Source organism: Xenopus laevis, chromosome 3L, assembly GCF_017654675.1.
Source record: "Xenopus laevis strain J_2021 chromosome 3L, Xenopus_laevis_v10.1, whole genome shotgun sequence".
NCBI lineage: Eukaryota > Metazoa > Chordata > Amphibia > Anura > Pipidae > Xenopus > Xenopus laevis.
In genome coordinates, this window is record NC_054375.1 from 64,799,206 (window position 1) to 64,820,339 (window position 21,134).

General features: G+C 37.3%; 1 protein-coding gene across 5 annotated transcripts in view; it reads right to left on the reverse strand.

Annotated features, from left to right (window-relative positions):
* Positions 1 to 4,503: 4,503 nt before the first annotated feature.
* The window catches only part of rassf3.L (Ras association (RalGDS/AF-6) domain family member 3 L homeolog), a 94,271-nt gene continuing 77,640 nt past the window's right edge, over positions 4,504 to 21,134 (reverse strand). For all 5 annotated transcript variants that reach the window (XM_018251399.2, XM_041586323.1, XM_041586325.1 and 2 more), the window contains 4 exons: positions 14,392 to 14,499; positions 11,221 to 11,485; positions 7,823 to 7,938; positions 4,504 to 7,227 (listed from right to left, as the gene is read on the reverse strand). In XM_018251399.2, the coding sequence (XP_018106888.2) occupies positions 7,078 to 7,227; positions 7,823 to 7,938; positions 11,221 to 11,485; positions 14,392 to 14,499 (639 nt within the window). In that variant the 3' untranslated portion in view covers positions 4,504 to 7,077. The remainder of the gene's footprint in view (positions 7,228 to 7,822; positions 7,939 to 11,220; positions 11,486 to 14,391; positions 14,500 to 21,134) is intronic.

Here is a 21,134-nt window from a genome sequence, read left to right on the forward strand (position 1 = left end):
TTTAAAAAAAATGCTTTTTATAGGATGTCCCCTTATGTAGAGCTCTGCACAAAAATGGACGTTTAGAAGAAGAATTAGCACAAATGTAGCCATTTCACTGCAGAACTTGCTCTGTACAAGAGAATACGGTAACTAGAATTACAGTGTGAAAGTCAACATAGTAGATGAGGTTGAAAAAAGGCATGCCCATCAAGTTCAAACATTTTGTCCAAATAAACCTGCCTAACTGCTAGTTGACCCCAAGACAGCATATTTCTGTACAACTAAAAGACCATTTAGGGGCTTGTACTTTATTATAGTTCTGTGTTCCATATTCCATACAATGATTGCCCCCTGCTGGATACCTGTAAGGAGTTATGAGAGGAGGAGAGTTGAGATCAGGTAAACAGTAGTGAGAGTTCAGTAACGATATCATAGGTGCTAGAGATATCAAAGTATGAAGAAGCTAATTATACAATCACCTGTTCCATTTGCCAGTGGAAAAATGAGTCAATGGAGAAAAAACACTGGGGGTATGATTGCAGGCTGTAGAATGTTTCCCACATCAGGCACATTATGATCTAATGTTGAACATATGTCAGATACCCAATCTCTGCCACAGCTGCAAAAGTTTGCTAGACAGATCCGTGTGAGTTGGATGTAGCACACAACTACAAAGAGATTGTGAAAAGGGCAAATAAATAAATAAATAAATAAAAAAGATATCAATTTATTTGTGTTGTTTTACTTAAAGGGGAACCGCATCTTATTTTTTTTGTGTTTGCATAATAAACAAAAATGTAATTCTCGCCAACTTGTTTTAATACCAGTCTAGTCACCCACAGCAAGCAATCATTTACTGGTCAACTGTTTGAAAGCAAACATCTGATTGGTTGCTATGGGTGACTAGACCAACACAAACTTTGCTCCTGTTATTGTTACCCTACCTGTTATCTAAAGGTAGCCATACAGGTGCAGATTTAAGCTGTTGACAGGTCTGGTGCAGTCAGCCAGATATCAATCAGCAATATTTAAAATCCTGTTGAATGAAGAGTGCTTTGGCACATTGATGTGGTCCTTGTCTGAGATTACATACAAACACTGACAGATAAAGGAGGTAATAAGAGACCCGTTCATTAGCGCTTATTATAGAAAAATAAAACAAAAATTAGTTATTTATTAGTTATAGGGATGCACTGAATCCAGGATTCGGTTCCATGCACTGAATCCAGGATTCGCCTTTTACAGCAGGATTCGGATTCGGACAAATTCTTCTGCCCGGCCGAACCGAATCAGAATCCTAAATTGCAATTTCAGCAATATGGTCGTTAGGGTCCAAATTACCCTAGCAACCATGCATTGATTGGAATAAGAGACTGGAGGGCCTGAATAGAAGTGTGATAAAAAAAATAGCAATAACAATATATTTGTAGCATTATATAAATACATTTTCAAGCAACATTTTTTCGACTGGTTTGGGCCAGCCTTTTTTCTACATGGTCGTGTGGCCTTATAAATAAAATAATAAATAAAACCTGGAAAAAGTAAGAAGAAAAGGAAAATAATTCAAAAACAAAGGCCAATTGAAAAGTTGCTTAAAATGTGCCATTATATAACACACTAAATGTTAACTTAAAGGTGAACCACCCCTTTAAATAAACGCCCATAAGAACCATAAAAATAAGATTGACAGCAGACCCTGAGCCTTTTCCTGGCTCCCCTCTTTCCCAGGCAGTCACAGGGTCTGCAGTATTGTAGTTGCACCGCCGGAGCACCTGTATAAAGATTCTATTTAACAATCACAAAAATCCATCAGGAGGACACCTTGCAACAGTCTGATGGTGCACATGTTTAGGCATTAGGAATGGCAAGCAGCGGTCTTTGACCATATTGTGGCATCCAGAGACAAAATGATACAGTTCAAATTTCTGCATAGAGCATATCTCACTCCAAGTGTATTGGCTAAAATGTCCCCGGCCACGGTTGATGAATGTCCACGGTGTCATCATTCCCCAGCGAATTTCATACACATGGTTTGGTCATGCAACAAGATACAAAGGTTCTGGGGGGCTATAGCGCAATACATTTCTGATATGATGGAAATTCCTATCAGGGTGGAACCCCTAGGTATGTTACTGAATCAGGTAGCAGATCTAGCACCAACTATAGCTGAGAAATCGTTACTCTCCATAATGTTTGCCTATGCCCGAAAGTCCATAACCCTGAAATGGAAGGCACAAATAGCCCCAACTGTTGGATTTTGGGAATCCCAGATCATACATGCAATACCGCTATATAAACTTCTCTATACGAGAAGAGGCTGCCCGGCCAAATTTGAAAAAATATGGTCCCCATGGCTGGACATCCACGTTGACCATAATTGACTGCTGAGACATTGCCCCTAAAAATTTCCTAGTAATGTGGTAGGACAGGCAACCTCCCTCCTTCACTGTCCTATGTTTTCTGAGTTGACTTTGATACACGTACAAAGAAGTAATGCATAAGTTAGGTTAGGTTAGTAGAAGTTCTTTATTAAAATGGTAGTAAAGCGATTACACAATATGAATATCAGTACATGCATGGTGTAATATTGGAAACTGTGATATGTTTGATGTCAGCCGATACCACTGTTTGCAACGGTGGCTGTGATTTAAGGAACGCTGTATAAACCTGCTTAATGACCATGTTAATGTACTCTACTTGAATAAAGCTTTTTTGTTAAAAAAAAAAAGGAATGGCAAGCAGGAGTTACATTGGGTGAAGCACTGTGACTTGTTAGTGTTTGGGCAGTTTTCACACTTTGCTGTTCATCTTTGACACATTTGTGCCGGAAATATTAACCCTTGTCCTCCATAATGTGTGTACAGTGTATAGTGTGTAGAAGTGTTGTACAGACTCAACACAAGTTACTGTGCGCCAATGTAGTGGCATTTCAATATCAGCATTTTCCTAGAAAATCGCTCTAGTTTAATCTGCTCAGATAGATCTGTATAACTAATTAGCCATGCAGCATAAAGGGGTCGTTAACCTTAAAGTATTTCTTTTTTTTTTTTGAGAATTCTAAAACATATGAATTCTAAACTACTTTTCAATATATACTTATTGAATATTTTACTGGATTTAAACAGTGTAAATTTTTTGGCTCGGACTCTTAAAGCAATGTATCAGGAGTTAGGATTCCCCCAGGCTTGTTAATCAGCTGCTTCTGCTGAAACCACAAGTGATCTATTCTTAGTACCTCACCCCTTTGGCCCTCTGCAATCATTTTATATTAATGGCACAGTGGCAATTCTGATTCAGGCAATACAGTGGGAAAACTGCCATTGCCCTACAATTGGATGCGCTTCAGACGATTCAGCACTAACAATGGACAATGTTTGGGTCCCTTCAAAGGCACCCGATGAAAATTTTCCGTCCAGCCAGATCAAAGAGTTGACCGATATTCGTCTTCTGCCGATATTGGTTGGCTCTTTTCCCAACATACATGCACTGAATATTGTATGAAAATTTTTTCGTACGATATTATCTGTGCGCCTATGGCCACCTTAAGACTTTATTTTTTTTTATAGTTTTTATTTTATTATTTGTCATCCTCTTCTGCCTCTTTCCAGCTTTCAGATGGGGGCTCTATGAAACCTGGTTGCTAGGGTAAACTGCATCCTAGATAGCTGCTGTAATGCCAAACTGGCAAAAAAGCCAAAAAGCTAATTATTTTTAAAAAAAAATACCAATTGCAAATTGTCTCTGAATATTATGGTCTACATCATACTAAAAGCTAATTTGAAGGGGAACTATTGCGAAAATGAAAATTTAATCTAAATACAATCAATTCTGTACCATTTCTGAAATAATCAAGTTTATCTTCACTATTCCTCTCTCCGCATCTGTTTCTCTTCATTCTGACTTCATTCAGGAGTTGGGTGTCTGATGAATGTTCCAACATATCTTATAGAGGGGCTCCTTTTGCTTAGAGGATGTATTAGAGATTACTATTAAAATCACCAGACATCATGTCTCTCTACATGCAGAATAAGTGCAAAAGGCAGTTATTTTCATTTGTACTGGTGAGTGAGCTGTTAGGAAAGGAAGCCACCCTATATGATATATTGGATCATTCATCTGACACCTGAATGAAGACAGAATGAAGAGAAACAGATGCTGAGAGAGGATGTGAATATAAACTTGATTATTTCAGAAACAATGCAGAACATTTAATTGATTGTATTTAGAAAGTTTCTTACTTCAGTATGAGGAAGTTAATATTAAATTAGCTACCCCTTTAACGTCAAATACACTACAAGAGGTATTCAGATCACTACAAAAAGTGAGACTACCCAACAGGTGTGTGTGCCCTTTTAAGTTAACTGGTCCCAGAAAGAATGAAGGTGAATTCTGACTCTGGTATGATGTGTGTATGAGACTGGAACATACCCTGCTAAGTTCTCCAAGTAGTGACAAAAATGCACCTTATTTCCAATGTACACCATAGCATCACAAGAATAAACAAAACAAAAATAAGACAAATTGCAGATTTCAGTCTTTATTTCATTGAACACATGACAGTTAGTTTGAGTGGAACCAGATCAAAGACAACTGTATTTCTGGAACAAAAAGTATATTGATCATGAACATTACAATGTCAAAATATATAAACAGTACTGTCAACTGCAAATGTAATAATAACTGAGCCGAGACTTGGTCTGGGAAATCAATTCCCTATAAAAAATAAAATTTAAAACTTCTCTTTAAAATTATAAATATTATAACTAGTAAAACTGCTCTTTAACTGCACCCCAAAATCTTACTTCTCTTTCTTGTACCATCAAATAGTATATATTAGAAATAATATTGCATCGCAATTTTCATTTCGGTATTTAAGACCTTAATTGCAGCTGAGAATCCAAGTAAATTATTCCCAATTCCGTTCGTATTGCCAATATTCTCAGTGTTAAATCTTGCATCTTGTGCAGAATAAGTTCATTTCCAGTGCTAATTCCTGCTGCAGAATGCATCTCACTGAGTGAGATGTTCATTTCAGAGGACCGTGGGTAAGACCTTCAGTTAAAGTGGGGAACTAGAACAATGGCTTTGTGTTTAAATGTAAGACAAGGGCTGTGTACATGAACAGGTTAATACAGTAATTTGCCCCATCGGATGATATGTAGTGCATATAATAAGCTTTATGATGACTTATCTGATCAAATTCAAGTAAAAAAAAAAAATTTTAAATAAAATTCACAGTTGAGGATTCTAGAAAATATTGTTTGAATGAACCAACAGTCTGCTTAGCCTGCTTACGAAAAACAATAATAATAACCTTCCCTCCCTGAGCCAATTTGTCTTTAGCAAAGAAATATTCTTTTCCTGCAGCTACAGCTTCATGTGTAGAATAGTGAGTGTGTTGGATAAATGGTGGCAAGCTTCACCTGTCATTCACATAGTCAAGCAGGGTATAGTAGTGAAAGACAGGCAGCACTGTATGATTATTGGTCTCTATCCTTAGCATAATAAAATCAGTCTATCAAAGACTGCCTATTAACTGATTAGGAGCTGTTGGCAAGGGATTAGCAAATGCAGTTCTTGACCAAAGCATAAGCCGGTGGACTTGCTAGTTCATAAGCCTGATAATGTGCTGTAATAGCAATGCCCATCATGCAGTTCTCCAGATTCTGAGAGCTGTAGTTCAGCTAGAGTAGAGCTATAGTATTAAAACAAAAAATACAGTACGCAAAGACATTGTTTCTATAAAAATAAACAGCAAATGACCTGCTCCACTTCCCTGTAGCAATAATGCCTAAAGATCTGAAATCAAATGTTAAGAGATGAAGGCACCACTGACCCTCTGCATAAAAACAAAAGAAAATGCAGCGTGGCCACCAGGGGTCAGACACAATACACAGTTCTACAGTAATAATTATATATGCCCCAAATCTGCTGTAAAAAGGTAAAAGTTCAAAAATGGTGATAGTTACACAATTTGCAAATTACAATTTCTCTAACAAACTTGAAAACCATAAAATGTAATTTTGCAAAACAAAGGATATATTGATAAGGAACAAAACCCTTCATAGCTGATTCCGATATGCTCATTCTTTGGTTTTCCTCCCAGCATGCATGTTTTCATGCAATCATTTCTAATGTTAGCACAATCCTTGCACTCATGCTGATCTATATGCCCAGCCGATCCTGCCATTACTTGCCCAAATGCCATAATGATGGTCATAGCCCACTCCTTTCTCAAGAAATACATATACTTACCAAGTCTATCCACTTAAACTCTGCTTCCTACAACCAAAGATTGTCGCTTCTTCCCTTTCAGCATACACAGTGCCTTCTCTTCACTACATGCTAAAACCCAGGAACTCATAATAACCCAGACAGGGACATTTTCGTCTGTTACACATTCTGTATTCAACAGCAAGAGCTCTGCAACACAGTGTTCCCTTCCTATCATCATCTAAACATTCATTGCACTACTGACTTAGCAGCTGAACAGGCAGAACATAACCTGGCATATCATTTTGCCTACACTGCATAGATACATATCTGCACATTACTCTGTCTTAATCCATCTTAAAATAAGACGTCCCAGCACCAACCCAAAATATATTACTATGCTCTCTGCCTCACATCTCAGCATGTGAACATACCTGATCCCACTCTCCTAACCCACTTCGTAACCTTCATGAATTCTTGTGAATCTTCAGGTTCCTTGCTTGCCTGGCAGCATGACCAATTTCCCATAGGTGACATCACAAAAACATTCTCTTTAGAAACATAAATTCATATAAATACCAGTTTCTGACTTTGTAACAGTCTTTAGAAACTTCAGCAGACTTAAAGCTGTAATAATTTACATGACAATTAAAAAATAAAAACATGTAAAAATGATTTCGGTTTTAGATTGTCTATTGCAGACACCACTCAAGTAGTGGTGATTTGCAGTGTCCTGATGAATGTTGGTATACACCTTCTAATAGCCTTCAGATCCGTCTCCTCTTAAGAGACGAGTCCCCAGTAAGAGTTTGTTGAACACATTTGTCCCTGTTGCTGAATACTGTAGCAGAAGACCACATTAGAAGCTCCACTGACTAGGAATTAGCCAGGATTGTGCACTCCACTCAATGCTTCTTCTAGCTTTGCTCTGTATGATGTGTAACGCCTTTTTAAACTCTGCAACTGCTCGTTTTCTTCTTTGTCTAATATGCGCAAGAAGTTCTGCAGCTCGGGGAGTGAGAAGGCTTCCCACTGAGGACAGAAATCATGGGTTAGAATGGATTTAAAATTACAGGAATGGCGGGGCCTTCATATAACAACAACAACTGGAGATACAGGTAGACATATATAAAGCAATACAAGCATTTTCCATTTTCCTGCATAAACCTCCTTGCCCTGGGCGTGAGCATGCTCAGTTTGCTCCTCTTCCCTCCCCCCCTCCCTTCTCTGCTGTAATCTGAGCCCAGAGCTATGAGTGAGCAGGGAGAGACTCAGGTAGGAAGTGATGTCACATCAAGCTAATATGGAAGCTGCTATCCTAAACAAACAGAGAGCTTCTACAGCCATTTACTTAGGTATGGTAAAACATTCTACAGAATAAATATAGCATTCTCGCTTGCACTATTACAGCTAATCTATTGGCAATAAACTGCCTCCGTAGCTTTCCTTCTCCTTTAAGGTTGCATATATGCATAAATACCAATACAGGAGTTTGTTTTTGCGCAGAATATATAATTAGCAACAATGAAATGTAAAAGGGGAAAACGAAGAGGGCAATGAGGAGATATACACACAGTTCTACAAACATTAATACATACAAACATACACACTTTAAAGAAATACTGACCATTACATCTCCGGTTTCATGCTCACGCAAAACAAAGCCGAGAGCTTCAAGGCAGGGACCAGCTACTAGTCTGAGATACAGAGGGTGCTCCCTGTCAGATAACCTACACATGTAAACTGCAGAAGAAACAAAATGTAAGTAAATAATAGTTCATTTTCAGTGATAAAATGCGGAACATTTGTTAGTATGAGGAAACTGGCTTCTTATTCAGGCACGTCCATTGGATCTATTTATAGACCCAATATTTGGGATCTACTTGGAGTCTTCCTTAGCATGAAATGTTTTCTTTGCCAGCTTGGTCAAGCTGAACAACCACCCCCCTCCATTTGAAAAAAACTCATAACTCATCACTACTGGCTCCTCTGAAAACCAACTAAAGCATCTTCTAGCTTGCACAGAGAAGAGAAGTGAGCAACTTGCCCATTGTCAGTGATCGCCTCTGCAATTTCTGAACAAAAGCTATTTTTGGAAAAGTTACCTGGAACCCGAGATCTGATACATTAAAGGAACAATAACGCCATAAAAAAACATTTTTTGAAGTAATGAAAATATGATGTACTGTTGTGCTGCACTAGTTCAACTGGTGTGCTTGCTTCAGAAAATTTACAGTTATATGAAAAAGTTTGGGAACCCCTCTTAATTCTTTGGAGTTTTGTTTATCATTGGCTGAGCTTTCAAAGTAGCAACTTCCTTTTAATATATAACATGTCTTATGGAAACAGTAGTATTTCAGCAGAGACAAAGTTTATTGGATTAACAGAAAATATGCAATATGCATCATAACAAAATTAGACAGGTGCATAAATGTGGACACCCCAACAGAGATATTACATCAATACTTAGTTGAGCCTCCTTTTGCAAATGTAACAGTCTATAGACTCCTCTTATAGCCTTTGATGAGTGTCTGGATTCTGGGTGGCGATATTTTTGACCATTCGTCCATATAAAATCTCTCCAGTTCAGTTAAATTTGATGGCTGCAGAGCATGGACTTCAAATCATCCCATAGATTTTCGATGGTATTCAAATCAGGAGACTGTGACGGCTATTCCAGAATATTGTACTTCTCCCTCTGCATAAATGCCTTTGTAGATTTCGAATGTGTGTTTAGGGTCATTGTCTTGTTGGAATATCCAACCCCTGTTTAACTTCAACTTTGTGACTGATGCTTGAACATTATCCTGAAGAATTTGTCGATACTGGGTTGAATTCATCCAACCCTCAACTTTAACAAGTCCCTTAACTAGCCACACAGCATGATGGAACCTCCACCAAATTTGACAGTAGGTAGCAGGTGTTTTTTTGGAATGCAGTGTTAGTTATGACAAAATAACTCAATGTAGGTCTCATCAGTCCAAAGCACTTTGTTTCAAAATGACTGGCTTGTCTAAATGAGCTTTTGCATACAACAAGCAACTCTGTTTGTGGCATGACTGCAGAAAGGGCTTCTTTCTCATCACCCTGCCATACAGATGTTCTTTGTGCAAATTACAGCAAGATGTTCTTGCAGGTCTTTGGATGTGATCTTTGGGTTGTCTGTAACATTCTCAAAATCCTCCACATATGCCGCTCCTGTATTTTTCTTGGCCTGCCAGACCTGGGTTTTACAGCAACTGTGCCTGTGGCCTTCCATTTCCTGATTACATTCCTTACAGTTGAAACTTACTGCCCCCATGGCTAAACAGCAGCTTGTTTATATAAACTATAGTTGTGTTTCTGAAGCAAACACACCAGTTTTACAGAGCAGGGCAACAAGTACATTATTATAGTTACTGTTCCTTGTGCTCAGGATGCTCCTTCTATGATAGTTTCAATGATTACAGAGATATCCATGGTTTTATACTGCCAATACAAAGCTTTTTTGCCTGTAAGTAAGGCAAAGGCAGAGATGGAGAATATATGAGAGAAGCTGTCATCAATGCCTTTCAGCTGATGTAAGTTTTGGCTCAGTGGTTTCATTTACAATTTCTGCACCACTAAAAGTCTCCAGCAATTATTCTTACTATGTTTTTAAATACAGTTTGTATGTTTTTAATAGACAGCATATGTCAGATACAATGTGTAAAATTTAAATAAAAAGAGAATGGGATGATTTCACCATCATTGAAACTCTTTAATTGCCAATAGTACAACAACATAACAAATGATGGAATGGAGAAATATTATTATTTTCTCAAAAATATATGCTCATTTTGAATTTGATGCAAGCAGCCCGTTTAAAAAAAGGGACAGGAGCAACAAAAGAATGGAAAAGTTAAGGCTAAAAAAAGCTGATCCCAAATATGTTAGTTTCTCAGAGGTAGAGATGGGGAGATGTACACCACTCTGTGATATATCTATCTATCTCTATATATATATATATCTCTATATCTCTATATATATATATATATCTCTATATATATATATATATATATATATATATATATCTCTCTATATATATATATATATCTCTCTATATATATATATATATATCTCTATATATATATCTCTATATATATCTCTATATATATATATCTCTATATATATATATATATCTCTATATATATATATATATCTCTATATATATATATATATATATATATATATATATATATATATATATATATATATATATATAATCGTTAAAGGATGGACCAGCACTCCAGTTTCAATAAATAATGGTGCTTTTATTCACATCGTGCATCCAACGTTTCGGCCCGCATTGGGGCCTTTATCCTTGATAAAGGCCCCAATGCGGGCCGAAACGTTGGATGCACGATGTGAATAAAAGCACCATTATTTATTGAAACTGGAGTGCTGGTCCATCCTTTAACGATTATACAATACTACTTTGACCAAGCACCCGTGAAAAAATCTAAGTGGTTGGAGTGCAGGTACCTTGGACATATTATATATATATATATATATATATATCTATCTAAAGACCAAAATCTGGTGCACACATAACAATTGTTACTGCCTAGGTGCTGGTTATAATAAATCATAGATAAAGCAACAAAAACCGCACTCACAGGACTTTTGAAGGTGCAAAATCAAAAAATATTTATTTCAACGTTTCGGCTATTCACTTAAGCCGTCATCAGGAAGTCCTGATGACGGCTTAAGTGAATAGCCGAAACGTTGAAATAAATATTTTTTGATTTTGCACCTTCAAAAGTCCTGTGAGTGCGGTTTTTGTTGCTTTATCTATATATATATATATATATATATATATATATATATATATATATATATATCTATATATCTATATATCTATATATCTATATATCTATATATCTATATATCTATATATCTATATATCTATATATCTATATATCTATATATCTATATATATATATATATATATATATATAAAAATAAAATATGCAATATATAAATAAGGCGTGCAAGCTTGTATACCTTGATCTTCCTTCTGACAACGTTTGTAAAGTGCAAATTTGGCAGGATTGTCAGCAATCAGGAACTTTTTCAGCAAGGCCTCGATGACTTCTCGCACAGTGTTTGTACTACTGATGTGCAGTATGTTTAGGCTGCCCTTGGGCAAGTAGAAGGCAGTTTCGTTGCCATTGCTGTGGGCATGGCTGTGTGCATGTCCCCGTACAGTGATTGGTCGCCGGAGCTCCATTTGCACTTTGATAAAGCCTGTGTAAATTCCACTGGAATTCTGTGTAAAAATAAAAGCACCATTCAATAGTATTAATAATGCAGAAATACAAACATAGCATTATCAAGTAACATGAAAAATAAGGATTTTCCCGTAGAGGTATGGGATCACTTATCCAGAAACCAGTTATCCAGAAAGCTTTGAATTATAGAATGGCCATCTCCATTTTATCCAAATTTTTAAAAATTTTCTTTTTTCTCTGTAAAAATAAAACAGGTCCTTGTACTTGACCCAAACTAAGATATAATTAATCCTTATTGAAAGCAAAACCAGCCTATTGGGTTTATTTAATGTTAAAATTATTTTATAGTAGACTTAGGTATGAAGATCTATATTATGGAACAATCCTATATCTGGAAACCCCCAGCTAAGCATTCTGGATAACAGGTCCCATACCTGTACTAAAAGTTACCTCAAGATTTTATATTTTTAATTACTTTATAATTTATGTTACACTAGTAGCCATACATGATATGCCCACCTTGTTATGTTTGTTTTAAAGGAGAAGGAAAGCCTTCTTTCACTTGGGGGTGACAAATGTTAGGCACCCCCAAGTGAATGTATTGACTTACATGAAATCCCAGGCCAGTGCTCCTATCGGCAGAAAATTGCACCGGCCCGGGGGTTTTCTAGCAAGCATCACGGAGAGATCCTCTTCCGAATTCTTCTTTCTTCAAATTTCCCGGAGCAAACGTATGCGTAGTAGAACTAAATAGCCGACTTTTTAGTTAAAGTTTGGCTTTTCATTCTACTGTGCATGCGCAGCCATGTGAAGAAACTGGAATCCGGCAGAGGATCGATCCGTGGTGCTCACTGGTATAACCCCGGGCCGGTGCAGTTTTCTGCTGATAGGAGCACCGGCCCGGGGTTTCAGGTAAGTCAATACAATTACTTGGGGGTGCCTAACATTTGGCACCCCCAAGTGCAAACAGACTTTCCTTCTCCTTTAAGGAACAGTTAAGTACTAGGCTGTGCAAAACAAACAAGGTTTTCAATATAGTTAGCAAAAAATGTAATCTATAAAGGCTGGAGTGAACAGATTTTGAACGTTATAGCCTGAATGTTAACTCTTCCTTTGCAGCTCTCTAACTGGTTAGTCAGTCAGTGAGTCAAAGGGGGATCACATGGGACAAAACTGTTCAGTTAGATCCTAAATCCACAAAAATCAAACTATCCGAACAGTTATGTCCCATGTGTCTCTTCAAGCTGCTGACTGACTTCAATCCAAATTTATTTAAGAAAAAAAAAACAAACAAATTTTCTAAACTCAGGTGAATGGGATCGACCCGAAAACTTGAATCTGATTTGAATCTAATTCAATTCGAGGTTTAAAAACTCAAATGTTAGGAAGGCTGCAAACAACTCCAAATTGACCCCTGGACGTCTCCCATTGACTAAAACAGCAATTCGGCAGGTTTAAGGTGGCAAATAGTCAAATTCGAGTTATTAAAGGGCCAGAGTATTATAAATCTCAAAAATCGTATTCTAATTTTTTTTAAAAAAAACTCTAATCTAATTTTAACCATTCCCTTGGTTAATGACAGTTTTGGCCATAAAAAAAAAAAATAGAAAATTCGAATTTTCAATTCAACCCTTGATAAATCTGTCCATTAATATCTTTGGCACTGAGCAAATTAAAGGAAAGTTGAAGGTATTACTAAGTCCTGACAGTCTTTCAACAACATACATTATAATATTGCAGGAGTTAATATTTGCAGTAGTATACAGATAAATGATTGTGGTTGTATTTCAAAAGTCTGTCTCAGTATGTCCAGATCACTTTAAGAGCAATGACACCAAATGTAATTTCTCTTGTTTTGCTCTTCCCAAATAAATGTTCTCAAAATGCCAGAGAATCATGCAACAAATTGTGGGCAATGGAGAGTAATACTACAGAGTGATAATAATTTGGGGCACAAATCACCATTTTTTTTACCAGTAGTGCAGCTTTGACACAAATCCGACTCAAATGCACTGAAATCTATGGTGTTTGGGTGTCATTTTCGCTGTTCAGCATCAAAATTGTGTCTGCCTGTGAATCGTTAGCATTTTCTATTGAAGCTGGCTGCTTTGGGAACCCTGGAGTAACAAGCAGCTCAAGGGTTCCTCTGTGTCAATAGTGTACTGAGCACGACTCATCAGAAAAGACCAGCAGGGGGTGCATTGATGATTCACACCAAAACTCGGCTTTAGACGCAAGTACCTGAAAAATGGTGCTGATTCATGCAATGGCTGCAGCCATCTTTGTGCAACCACAGTTAAAGGGGATGTAAAGGCAAAAAAATAAAATCCAACTTCTTTAATGAAAAAGAAATCTACCTTCAATATACTTCAATTAAAAAATGTATACCGTTTTTATAATAAACCTGACTGTATGCAGTGAAATTGCCCCTTTGTTTTACTTGCTCAGATTGCTGTGGATAGGAAACGGTCCCTAACTGCTCTGCAGGCAAACAATTATACTTTCAAACAGCAGGGGGGGGGGGCCCCTTACTTCCCAGAACTGGAGCAGCTTTGTTTGTTTCCCTATAAAGCAGCCGACGACTGTGTAGAGATTTGTATCCACAGACCCAGTGCAGTCTGCATATTCTGATTATTAATCAGTCTTGCTGTATCGGCTCCTATCGCAGATATTATTTGACTTGTGCAGTTTTAATAATTTAGGACGATCCTTAAGCTTAACCTCCCAACTGAAGCCCAGACCACACTGAGCATGTGCGTAGTCTTGTCTTGCAAAGATGATTAACAAAGTTAAAAGATGATTTATGAAAACATAAATCATTTGTTTAATTAGGCTTCTGGTGCAGTAAGTTCATGTTAGTATTTAGTATACAATGTATAGCATTTCTAGCATTATTCTATTTTAGACTTTAGTTCCCCTTTAAATAAGCTCTAGTGTCTCTTACCAAGGTCATCTTCAATTTGTCAGTAACTGCTGCATTGTAAAGCTGGATCTTGTCTTTGGTTTCTTCCTTACTGAGGTATGACAGGGAATCTTTTTCCTTTTCAATATCCTAAAAGAAAAAAAAGAAAATGCATTTTCACATTTTAGGTACTGGCATGATAATAGTGCAAGTACTTTAGCTTAAGGATATGCAGCTTCAGTTACACAAGATAATACAATAAAGGAAGAATGACTAACAGAGAGAGCAAAAAAAAAGAAAAAAGGAAAAAAGATTGGAAGTTGAGGGGGGCAGAGAAACATGAGATGCAGTTTCATGTACTGTATAAATGACTATATCGACCATAAAGACCCAAACAACCTCAAACTTCACAGGGTATCCCTGAGCAAGATGCATGAGCTTCTATTTGGGGAAGGTGTTATTAACAAACTTCAGAGAAGGCGATATTGTAGTTGACTGACTTTCATTAAAATAGCTTTTTTTTTTCTTTGCATAAAAGAATTTTTAGATTGTAAGTTGGGCCCTTTGATCCTATTTTTTACTCTGTAACCCTAGTTAAATGATTTTAAGAACTGTTTGTTATAGATGAAATTAAAAATGTTAATGCTAAGAGAAAGTACATTTGAAAAAAAGGGCATTTTCTATATAGCTTAATAGCTCCCACCAGAACCCTCATATGGACGTATGGAGGGGTGTGTGTATGGATGCTGGGTTTCATTTGGAGGGGTTGAACTTGATGGACTTTGTCTTTTTTCAACCTGATTTAACTATGTAACTATGTAAATTGCCCACCAAACACCTAATTTATCATATCAGTAAGGTAGATTAGGGAAGTGGACAGATCACAAAGAGAAATATGTTCAGTCTTAGAGTGTGTGTACTTATATGAGGGCTTTGTGCATCCTGTCCTTATTTGGGCTGCTCAGGAATATGTATACTGACCGACGATGCACAGACTGCCATAAGAAATCATTGGGCCCTCCCCCACAAAGTGCAGATTAGTAGGCTACACCTTCCAGACCCCTGGGCAGTATATATCCCCATCTTAATATCGCATAATCCATGGAATCTTTGCTCATTTGCAGACATTGTGCAACATTCTAGCACTATATAAATAACAATGGTGTGGTTCTGTTTTATTGTACAGAGCTCAATTCCAACTGTTCAGAAAGTGAGGGCGTCAAAAGGTCCTACTGTTTGGGGTCCGAGGCCAGCATTTGAGTTTGCTGCAAAATGGCAAACTACTGATGAACTGTAACCAAATGAACATACAAGCAGTCTGCATATGTCAGCGTAAATAATGAGGAAAAGGCAAATCACTCCCAGGTGTACACTTACAGGCTTAAAGAAGAGCCCAGAACACTACACGTTTGATTCTAAATAAAAAAAATATAGTTTTGAGAAACAAGGCAAAAAGACTTGCATTTCTGCAGCCGTTTCATGCTTAGCTTCACAGTTAACTAGAACAGTCTCACTGTAGAGCTGGATGGCTTCCAAAGCAACGTTTGTTCTGACTGCAACTGCTCAAGCAAAACCAGTGTTATAAATATAACCAGCACAGACACAAGTACCCAAGGCCCATATATAGTATGGAGCTGCTTGTTTCCCCCCAGCTGGGAACTTGCTGGATTTCAAGCATGTTTGTGCAAGCAATGCTACCCTGGTAGTTATAGGAGACTGGTAAAACACTAGCTGTTGGGAGGAAAGAGTGTCTGTTTCTACTTAAAGGAAAACTATACCCCCCAAACAATGTAGGTCTCTATTAAAAGATACTGAGTTAAACAGCTCATGTGTAAAACCCTGCTTCATGTAAATGAACCATTATCATAATAATATACTTTTCTAGTAGTATGTGCCATTGGGTAATCATAAATAGAAAATTGCCATTTTAAAAAATAAGGGCCGCCCCCTGAGATCGTAAGATTCACTGTGCACACATACAAACCACATGTAAGGTCACATGAGCCAATTAACAGACAGAGTTCTGCCTTTTGCTTCCTCACTTCTTCCTGTTACAGTTAGTGTTGTAGTATTTCTGGTCAGGTGATCTCTGAGACAGCACAGATAGAGTCACGAAATGGTGGTTCAAGGCAAGAGATGTAAAAGGGCAATATTTATGAAAATATATATTCCAGTTTGGTAAGATTCTTTAATATGTCATTCAATTTGATATAAACTATCTGTTGCTTAAGTATTCATTTTGGGGGTATAGTTTTCCTTTAACTCATTATATATACATTTCTCTGCTTACATCATGAAAAGCTGTCACAGTACCTATGCCTACGTGAAAGTACTATGCACACAATTGGATTTACGTTTTGGCTTGTAAAAAGGCATGTTAATGGCACAGAGGGCTTTCTTACATGGGCCAATAAAAGATGCCAATTTGGCTACTGCAGATTGAGTCGATTCAGCTATGTTAGCAAAAGAGATTAAAGGGGTTGTTCACCTTTAAATTAACTTTTAGCTAGTATGATGTAGACATTGTTATTCCGAGACAATCTGCAGTTGGTTTTCATTTGTTATTAGAGAGTTATTATACACGCACTGAATATGGTATAAAATATCTGTGTGTTAGTGTGTGTGTGTATGGCCACCTTTACTCTAGAGGGGCAGAGTTGTCCGCTTTATCATATATGGCCACCAGAACTCACTTACTTATTAGGCTACCAGGTAGAGCAAATAGTCCTTAAACACTCATTTTTAAAGCAGAGAAAGAACATTTGTAAGGCCAATTTTTAAATATTTATACGGTTATATTTTACAAGAAAAGCAGAAACTCCTACTACTATGCACAAGCGTATTATGCTTCATTATCTTTCCAGGACACGCTGACCTGCCTAGCCTGTGGGGCTTTCACTCACACACTTTATGGGACTCCCAGTTTCTGCTGTCTAGAGCAATACAACTTTGTGTCTTAGTGCTATACTGTATCACTGAATTACTATTCAGATAATGTGATGTTTGCTTTTAAACAGGTGACCAGTAAATGCTTACAGGTGATTGGTTGCTTTTGGTGACTGTAATAGTAGCAAACTTTGCACCTTTTTACATTATCCTGTAAGTTTTTGTATTGCAAACATGAACTGAAGCACAACTGCTTTTCTTTTTACAGTTTTATTTAGTAGCCTTGTTTACAGACTTTCTCCCAGATTTTATTCACAAGGGTTTTTTGCATTAGTTCTTCTATTATAGGACATTAGAACTCCTCTTTCTACATTGGGTTTTGTTAAACCACCAAACTATTTTTTCACTGAACACCAATAAATGCCTCCAAGCCATAATGACTTCACCCTTTACAGCCCTCTGCCAGTTCTACTGTACCCTACAATGCTTAGATTTAGACTGTGCCAATGCTAATACAGACAATTATTGTTATGAGAAGAAGCAGTGACTTAATCAAATGTTAACACTTGGGGCTATGTCTCAAATGCTACAGTTTCCATCTACCATGGGATTCAGTTTACATTGACCTAAACAATGTAAACTACATTTAGCATTTGAACAGACTTACGAACATCCTTAATTTAGGCATTGCATGCTCCTCCAAGGCTGTCATTTAGCATAGCTCTAATCTAAGTTAATTGTCAATTTTCAAACAGGGATCATATCAACCTTTTATTATTGTAAAAAAAAATTTTTTAGAGCAAGAAGCATATGTTATCCAGGTCTGCACTGGGATTCAAAATAGGCTCTGCCAATCCAAGTGCACAGGTGCCCAACAGTCCCTCAACAGGCCAATAAAGTGATTCTCTATGGCATATTATGGCAGCCCCCCTGGCATTTCCCTAAACCCACAGATTGCCTGTCTGGCACAGTTTCTGACCCCTTATTTTATTTCCCCCACAAAGTTAAAACACTCCCCGTGTGTATTCTGTGGGTACATGTCCAGCTGCAGGATTCTAATGCAAATGCCCCAATGTGCTGTGTATGAACCATCCACAAGAGGATCAGGGAGCATGTGCAAATGCAGTGTTATCTGAAAAATTTCAGAATAAACAATCCCTAATTTCAGGAGTGAAAGATCTATACTTCCTCTCCAGTTATAAGATCACATCTTCAATAAATAAATTTTATTATGAAGCAAGTTTGTAAAGACGCTTCAATTCCCATCCCCAGCAGGGAGCAATGCAGAGGTTTTCTTTTTTTAATCTCAGAATCTAGTACTGACCAAAATGCATTCAATTGCACAACTAATATGGATATTTATGGCTATAGTTTGCTGCAGAACTTGCGTGTTCAGCACGATGGGTTTTAAGGGTTTTTCACTTTGTTTATTTACCTGGGATGCATCTCATTTTGTTCTCTCTGACACAAGTTCCTGTATGAAAGGACGAGTATAACTATTTTCAGTCAAAACCCCTTTTTCTCTTCATGAGATGAAGTGGCCATTTGATCTATATAAAGTCTCAAGCTGAGTGACGATCAGCTGAACAGTTTTCAGCTCCCTCTGGAGAGATGACTCAATCCCCTGTGCTAAGATTTGGAGGCACAGAACAATACAATACAAAGCCCAAACATTCCTGAGGCTTTTCCCTTCCAATTAATATGTAGGAAGTCCTGCTCCGCCTTTCCTTCATCCAGTTAGATTTCTTGAGGGAAGTGGGGTTCTTTGTGGTGCTGATCTTTGTTCTGAGGAAATAGCCATACTTGCGTCTGTTCACTACCCTCTTCCTGGTGCTACGCTCCACAAATACTAGTTTTATAGACCTGTGAGTAGTACTGAACTCCATCTATTGCAGTCTGCCATAATCAACAAGATACATAGGTAAGAACCCATTCATGGATTAAAATGTCAGGAAGAAAAATATCTTTACATTTACAACAGGACTATAAAAATACATAGCCCAGTTCTCAACACATTTTATCTCTGCTTCAACTTTCCAACAGACCATTTATCAAATGAGTAAACCGTATTACCGATCATTCCTACACATTGGCTCAGTGGTTATTATTGAAGCCGTGCAGCATAGGCTTCCTCCAGTTCAGGGGTGCCCAAAAAGTAGATTGGGATCTACCAGTAGACCTTTAGCTGGTGATCATTAGACAACCTGTCTAAATTACCCTCCTATTCATTCAGATATTTATTATGTCAAGGTTACATAAAAAATAGTTGTGATTGGCTATTTGGTACCCCCTATGTGGACTGGCAGCCTACAAGAGGTGCTGTTTGGCAGTACATCTGGTTTTTATGCAACCAAAACTTGCCTAAAAACCAGGAATTCAAAAATAAGCACCTGCTTTGAGGCCAATGAGAGCAACATCCAAGGGATTGGTGAGCAACATGTAAAATAAGGGCACATAAGAGCATCGATGCACTCTGGTCAGTCAGTCAATCTCTTTAAAAAAGCCTCTGGCAATAAACCTATAAATGTAATGCCTGTTTTAGCACTGAAATGAAGAAGCCTGAAAAAATGTAAACAGTTTTAAGCTTTATGAGACTGCTGTTAGAATATCTGGCAAGAGTCAACACTACAAATAGAGATTAAAAAATGCAGTTATAGTATACACTACTAATATAGAATGTATATTTTTAGACAAATACACTTCAGAATTTCTTCAACCAACAATTACGGTTTTTCATTTAGTTTAAAAAACACATTTTAGAGCACAGTTAAGCTCCAAATTATATGCCTATTCTAAGAATTCAAGTGAAAACCCTTCTGCAAAATCAGACTGTTCTGTGTTCCATCGAAGAGCACACATTTTAACAAAACCTAAAAAAAACAATTGTTATGCACTAAAATGCTATGACATTTTACATAGAGCATAGCCATTTTTTGAGTCATACCAGAAGTTAGAAGAACATAGTATGGGTATTTCATCTATTATACAGAATGATTGGGGCACCAGCGGTTTTCTGGATAAGGCATCTTTTTGTAAATTAGATCGCCATACCAAAAGCCTGCTTAAAAAATTTAAGCAAACATTTTTAAACAGGATTATTTTGACACCGATATGGATTATAGTTACCATCATGTAGCATGCACGGTTTTATAAATGCAGAGAAAAAAGAATAATTGTTTCCAAATAAGGAATCCCATAAATCACTGAAAATGATGTCACACAAAGAGGACTTTTGCAGCAGAATGGGAGCAACATGGTAATGCCCATCAATATGTACAGATTTTTAAGTTTGCAATTTAAATGAAGTTTACATGAATAATATGAGAGTACTTCTAGATCAGAAGCTCATGCCGGGAACAGTAATCCATAGTATAGCCTGTGACAACAAAGTCCTACTTAAGCTGGCCATAGATGTTGAGATTTTTAAAAGTTTCGATTGTCATCGTGAGACAACGATTATCTTGGAATGATCATACGAATTTACCATCAACTAAAAAGACCAATTTGCCAGGAAAACAAAGGGGAGCTGCCTGCAAACATAGATTTTTTCACCTCGCCAATCAATTTCCTGACCGATGTCGGCTGAAAAATCGTAAGATGTTCGATCGCTCGAATCCCACTAACCGCACGATAATCGAAGGATTGGTCAGACTAAGCTAAAACTGGTCGTTCGGCAAGGGAAATCTTTACGTCTATGGGGACCTTTACACTGGTTTAGCAACCAACACTTCATATGCAGATAACATGCTATAATATACTGAACAAGCTGGATCAAGTATACAATGCAAATAAATCATTAGCTTTGCACATTATTTGTAGCTCTCTATTGCTGGCACTCCAGGCGTGACATTAGCCTCAAGTCACATGAGGAATTAAATCCACATAAACCAGACAATGAT